At 33.8% G+C, this 7,241-nt stretch overlaps 1 protein-coding gene across 2 annotated transcripts; it reads right to left on the bottom strand.

Annotated features, from left to right (window-relative positions):
• Positions 1–39: 39 nt before the first annotated feature.
• Positions 40–4,703, bottom strand: LOC101266532 (probable galactinol--sucrose galactosyltransferase 6). Of its 2 annotated transcripts, XM_026031869.2 has the most exons (6): positions 4,452–4,653; positions 3,963–4,093; positions 2,490–3,850; positions 1,597–1,806; positions 1,350–1,484; positions 40–1,058 (listed from the first exon to the last, which is right to left on the bottom strand). In XM_026031869.2, exons 3-6 carry the CDS (start codon positions 3,776–3,778, stop codon positions 368–370), a joined length of 2,325 nt encoding a protein of 774 aa, XP_025887654.1. In that variant the 5' UTR covers positions 3,779–3,850; positions 3,963–4,093; positions 4,452–4,653; the 3' UTR covers positions 40–367. The 2 variants fall into 2 exon arrangements, with proteins under 2 accessions (XP_025887654.1, XP_004242758.3); XM_004242710.5 differs by lacking the exon at positions 3,963–4,093 and having other exon boundaries at positions 4,452–4,703.
• Between the last annotated feature and the right edge of the window lie 2,538 nt (positions 4,704–7,241).

Raw genomic sequence — 7,241 nt, 5'->3', positions numbered from 1 at the left:
ATTACTACAATCACTGCTTTGCACAAGTTGGCCCAAACATAACAAGAGAATGAAAATATTGTCAAACACAATCATAATTACATTATTGAAGGATAACCATATTCCACATTAAATTCCTTCTCTTAGATCATCAACTTCTACCATACCTTCATTCCATGAAAAGCAAATGGAGTTTAACTATTCAATGGTGATACAAATAAGTGGGGACACATACTATGGATCATAATCTAGTAAGGCACAAAGCATCTCGCGTTAGCAGGACCGGAGAAGTTATACCATAAATCTAAGTCTCAATCCCACCTTTTTGAGTCCCCAAAAAATACCCTTCTTAATAATCAAAGTCAAATAATGTCTTCCCTTCTAATATCTATACTTCAACTTCAATGATGTGCACTTTCTGATCTGCTGGAGGCATAGCATCAAGATTCAAAGTTAACAAACCAGATTCTGAGTTATAGGCAAAATCAACCATATCTCCACCCACACTGCACTTCCTCGGCTTGACAGATGAGTAAACACCAAATCGGCCACATCCCCTTACTTCCATCGACACTACTGCAACTGCTTCTGTGCTCAAGTTCTCAATTTTATCTTCAGCCACAAGATTTCCTTCACCTTGATATCCAGCCTCGAGTTCAGACAATTCTGCGCCTGCCTTCACCTCGTATTTTAGTCCTTCAATTGCCCCACCAGCATTGTACATATCAATAAGCCCCAAAGGTGCAAAGCTGAAGCCAGGAGCCAAGACCTTAATAGGCGTGACAGTGTATGTCTCGTGCTCAAGGATCTTAAAAGAAACAGGCATTGCTGCATTATACGGGAGAACAACAAGCTCAGCACTTCCATGAGAGTAAAGAACTGTGTCTCCACTCCAGTTGGGGTCCAAGGCAGCTTCAGATATGAAATGGACATCACAGCCCCTGATATAGCCTGTTATCGCCTCTGAGTTGGTTTTGTGGAATGTGGTCTTCCTCTCAACCGTGCTCCACGCAGCACCTTGGCAGTTGTATATTCCAAGAACACCAGTGTATTTGTTCATGTTCCATATCTTCAAAAGGCTGAAAACGTCATTATGTTTGTTAGACACAACCCTCACTATTTGCAATCATATTAACAAAACAGTTCACTTTCTATTATCAGCCACAGCTTAACCATATTTTTTTTTAAAAAAAAAAGAATGAAATAGAGGAATATCATGCACATTCTTTTGGTGACAAACATTATAAGTCACTTCTTTATCCCTATTTCCCATTCTAAACAAACTAACCTTCTAGCTCAAAAATTTCACTAACGACCACCCAAGCTGCACATTCAACAAATAGCATCAATGGTGAAAATGGATCACGTACCTAACACCATCACGAGAAGGATCAGTGAAAAGGGAGTCCTTTGTAGGTCGACCAGGCAAACGAGCACGAAGAATTGAACCATCGGGAAGAACAAGCTTCCTCAGAACATCAAAGTTGTGCTTGCCAGGTGCATCACTGTCATTTGGAACAGAGGAAAAAAATTAGTAACTCGACACAAATCATCACATACTACTGTTGTTACAAAACAAGGATCCATACAAATATTCATTGGACATAAATTTATTACCTCACATAGACAGGTCCACCACTCAACGCCCTCGCTGAGCCATGATACTCGGCTGCTGGATGAAGGGAGTGGAACATGTCCCAATCAGGCAGCATAATTTCTCCAAGGAACACACTGTTGTATGCCACACAAGCAATGTGAATGGTGTGCGAAGCTGGATCTCTTGGATAGAAGTCATCTGATGCTCTCACAACTGCCGTCTGCTTTGAACTGTTCCATTGTAATGATCAAAACACAACATAAAACAATTTATCAAATCTTTACAGTAGTTACATACTAAATGCGGTCGGTATAAAGTTCAAAAGGCTAAAAAGATTGACACTGAGAAACTAAAAAGACACAGATGGGCCATATCTGTTATTGAAATTATCAAATACAGAAAAATATCTTGGCCACCACTACATCAACTTGCCAAAAAACTATTTTTATAAGCATTCCAGCAACTTTTGGATAAACCATGCCATCTGAAGTGTTTTGTCATTTGGCTCATCAGATCAGCCAGAAGCAACATGAATATAATACTATATGTTTATACATTAAACTACTTTGTATGCTAGTAACCAAAGAAAAAATAAGAACTTTTACCAAATAAGGACCACTTAGATGGTAATACAATTAACTTTGTAGAGGACTAAAGAAATATTCTATTCTTAATGAAAAATAACCAAAACACCACCAGTTCTAAAAATCAGATCTTTACATATTATAACATGCCTTCACTTTCCAAAATCTCAAAAATTTCAAGAAACTGACCAAAATATTAGTGGACAACATGAGAAATATAGATCATGCTGACATCAAATGAATCACTTGAAACTAAATTTCAGTTATAAAGACTTGATGTTCATCATAAAAAATGGAAAATATTTAACCAAAATAGAAAGTGCACATACCAGTAAAGTGCATCAGTATTGTGGCTCATGCAAGCAATGCAACCATTATCAGGAAAATTCCGAGCAACAGAAGCATCAAGAGCTTGATGATACTGTTTAGTGAGCTCAACCCGACCCCCTAAACCACCCCCTAAAGTCTCCAGTATACACTGCACATCCACCTTCAACCCATCCACTCCAGCTGATGCCAAATAACTATGCATTTCGTTATAAAACTTATAAGCACTTTTCGGGTTAACCAAACCCAAACCTTGAACCGCAATTGCATCCGTTTTCCATCCCGGTTCATTCTCCATCACTCCTTTTGTAATATCTGGGTACTTCACAACCGATCCGTATTCCTCCATCCCCTTAACTCCGGGTCGGACTCCGCCCCAATAACCCGTTATTGCGTGCCATACATACACATAGTTCAGGCCGTATTTCTCTTTAGCTATATTCACAATGTTTTTAATCCCCAATGTTGGATCTTCTTTCTTCTGAAATTTTTCGTTTTCTTTTAATCCTGTAAGTCTCATCAATGGTTTATCAACTTCTGGATCACCACCGACTGACTGCCAGCCATCGTCGATGATGATGAATTTTGGCGGAATACCACCAGCTGTAAGACTTTTGAGTCCGGCTTCAACGCCTTCTTGAGTAACTTCTTGATAAAAAGCATCCCAAGTACACCACCCAAAGTAATCAACAATTTTGGGGAGCTTCTTCTCGTGCCGTTGGCGGAAAGTCTTGAGATGTAACTTCACCGCCCTTATCGCCTCCGTGATTACGATAAACGGATCACTGCCAGCATGAATATAAACTGCTTGATTAAATGCTGATCCAACAGTGTCCTTATCGCCACTTTCAAGGCATAATTCGAGCTCGTCTTCAGCATTACCCTGAAGAACAGCTCGAAATGAACCTTCAATTAATGGAAGGAAAACAGCATACACAATATTATCATCATTTTTGTTGTCGTTGGATCCGAGATGAGATCCATCTGTTGTTTCAACAAGAAGAAATTGTGTTTCCATTGGGATTTCACTTCCCTTATCACCCATTTTCTGAGCCATCCACCATAACTTGAACCTGAAACAAGACAAGAACCGAACATCCTGTAATTTCCCGAGAGGCACAACATGGCGGTTGTTGTCTTGATCAAATTCTGCACCAAGAAATACACCCTCTAATGGACCTGATGCAGCACCGGGAGTGGTGAGTACGTTGTCGGGTACATTTGTTAATATTGTTCTGTCTTTCACCATCAGTTTTCTGTCAGAAATCCTTATCGCTGGAGTAATCGTCATGGCAGCGTCAACTACTGTTTTTGCTGCTGCTTCCTCCTCTTCTAGCCCTTTCTCAAATTCTACTTCACTTCCCTGAAACAAACCAAAAAAAAAAAAAGAAAATCAACCCCAAATTACAATCTTTATCAACATACCCTATGAAATCACACAAGTGAGATCAGGAAAGAGTTGAGTTTATACAGACCTTACCCCTACCTACCTCGTGGAGGTAGAGAGGCTGTCTTCAATAGACCCTTGGCTCATATAACACATATCAAAAGTACAATCTTCATCACCATACCAACAATAAGAAGCTTATTCCCACCAATTCCTAAACTAAGCAAGTGCAAAAACATATCCATTTGTACCAAAACCAGATAATTTCAGATCAAAGTCAATAAACAAGACGACGACAACAACAACAACAACAACAACATATTCGAAAGACCCCCAATAAACTAAAGTGACAATACATTGAAATTTACTCAAAAGATTAGTCTTTTAATCTACAACATCAAATAAATTAGCTTTCTTGAATACCATATTGTGAACCCAACCCACACCACCCATTATGACAGAATGAGTAAGTATTAATATGGGATATTCATAAAATTCAAATTTAATCAAACCCCACAAAACTAAATTGAACAAAAACAACAACTACAATGCAAAAAGAACCATTAAAAAGACTTACTTTGTGAGCAAGAACTGAAGTGGTAGGTGATGAAACAGAGAATTGTAAAGGGTTACTATATTTGTTGAATGAGTATGAAAAATGGGTTGTTGTAGAAGAGAAGAATGATGGGATTTTGGGGTTTTGGATTGGCCTATTTATAGTATTGATGATGGAATTAGGGTGATGGCTAGAAATAGAAATCAAATCAAACATCATTGGTGATTTTGGTCTGCTGAAGCTCAATTGCATGTTTTCTAATAAGAAAATATAAAATTAAAAGGAAAATTTACACTTTTAGTCCTTTAAATATTAAATATTTTAATTTTGATCCTTGTGATTTTTGGTTGATTGAGATATTTTTTTTTTAAAACAAATGCAAGTGTTAAATCATTTGTTTATTAATGTATTGTGATGAGTTTGTTTTGTTGGTGGATATTTGATTTATTGACTAAGTTATCTGAAGATATTTGCTATATGCAAAGAAATGTATTTTGTGTTCGTATATGCCATATACAAAGAAATGTATTTTGTGTTCAATATACGAACACATGCGCGAGGGGATAAAATAACATCAACTTTGATGAATAAGAATAGAATGTGTAGGATTATGTTTGCTATTAAATTCGTAATAATAAAAAATTATACGTTTTATCAAATAAAATAAAGCAAAAAAATTGTAAACATTCAATTAATTTCATCTTTTATGTAAAAAATTAATCTGATTATCTATTTTTACCTCATGAACAAAATTATTCACTATTACTTTTTAAAATAGTCTAAAATCTCCCACCTTTTTTTCTTATATAAAGAAGCATACAAAATATTCAAATTAATGAAAGGCTATATATATATATATATATATATATATAATTAAATAAAATTATTAGAAAGAATCAAAATTAAAATTTATTAATAGTAAAGGGACTAAAAGTGCAAATATCTAATAAAGAAAATGGGGTAAATACAACTTTTACGGAAGGTCGTTAACAGTGACGGTGGATCAGACAGCCACGTTGGACCGCCGTTATCCCGGGCAGCCAAGTTGTGCCCAACTTGAAGAAAAAGGATAATGACAAATTTAGTATGACTCCTCGATTTATGAAAATTCAATAATCGCTTGTTCGGAATGACTCAGTTAGTTTAAAGATCGATCATTAATATAGGTATAATTCGAGTTTAATTTTTTTAATATTTTTTGAGTCAAGCATATTATTACATAAAATTTATCTAATGCAGTTTATATCTGATATGACTATCATAAGAGGGTTTATTCAGTGAGTACAAAATGTTCACTCGAAGAGGTTGTAGCAATTGCGGGGTATTATGAGTTTCCAAAAAAAAAGTGATCGGACTCTCTGTATTATTCTAATTTCGAGAAATACGTACGCGAGTAACAAATATAGATTGCAACTTTATTGTTTTATTAATAAAATTATGTTTTTTTTTTATTTTCTTTTGTTGTTTTAGATTAATTCCATCATTTTAAAATATAAATTAAATTTTTTTACGTATCATTTGTTTTATACTCTAGTGAAATTATATCAAATATATTATTGTGACATGTATTAGAGTTTTATTATTTTTAGTTTTTTTTATTGCGATATTTAAAAAGCGGATAAAATTTCACCACATCTCATCGAAAATTCAAATAATTGATCGTTTAAATTATTTTTTGTCTTAATTGGTACAACTTTATAAAAATTTAGTTATATAATAGATTTTTATATGTGTTGGATTCCTAATTATTTGACAAAAAAATCTACAAAATGTACCTATCACAAGCTTTTTGTGGTGATAAAATAAGTTTTACGTGACTGATTAAAATTGAGTTATTTAAATTATTTTAAAATCATTAACAAGGTGATTAAATGCATCTAATTTTTCGTTAATGGTTGAATTATTCAGATAATTTTTTGTAATTAGAGAAAATATCTTGCGTTTAAGGAAGTGATTAGACAAAATGGACCCACAAGCACAATCATTAAATGAACACCTAGATTATTCGATAGGGATTTAATTGCTTTTTTAATAATCACAATTATTGGATTCAAAATGCTGAGCTGGAGCTGATGAATTACTAACTCTGATCATACTCCATCCGTTTCGTTTTACGTTTTTCGAAAGTTAATTTAACTTATTTTTAAAAGTAAATTAAGTTACATTAATTCGATATTTTTAAAAAAAGAAATTAAGTATTTAAAAACTATACATAAAATACTATAAATTACAGTTTTTTTGCATATATTGTAAAATGTTAGTAAAAGTTATTATAGTTTGACTCTAAAAAAGGAAATCATGACAATCAGGGGCGGAGCTACCTCGTACCCCATTCGGCGGAAAATTATATTATTTATACATGATTAAAATCATTTTATATAAATATATAGTAGATGTCGAACCCCCTTCGACTACTTCATGTGTTTGTTTCGACAAATTTTGAACCTCCTCATTGAAAGTCCTGACCCGCCTGTGATAACAATTAAAAATGGACGGAGGGAGTATTGTTTTTAGAAAGTTACGTTGTGTAACGCTGGTAAAGTTAATTTTTGTGTAATCTAAATATGATGAACTTTAATAAAAATGCAGAGTGAAAAACAGATTTTTCACTAAAATACAAAAAATCTTATTCTTTGTATGTTTATTTTTATTTCTCGTTAATTCAATTAAAATATTAGTCAAGATAATATATATTACATTGAAAAGAATCGTGTATTTTTAATAGCAATATCTATATTATCAATTATCAGTTTTTTATTTAAGTTTCTAAAAATAAAAGAAGTTAAATTGGAAGTGATACCTCAAAAATGA

The sequence above is a fragment of the Solanum lycopersicum genome, chromosome 7 (genome assembly GCF_036512215.1).
Source record: "Solanum lycopersicum chromosome 7, SLM_r2.1".
Classification (NCBI taxonomy): Eukaryota; Viridiplantae; Streptophyta; class Magnoliopsida; order Solanales; family Solanaceae; genus Solanum; species Solanum lycopersicum.
Note: the sequence above shows the minus strand (reverse complement) of the source record. Positions and strands in the feature narration are given on the sequence as shown.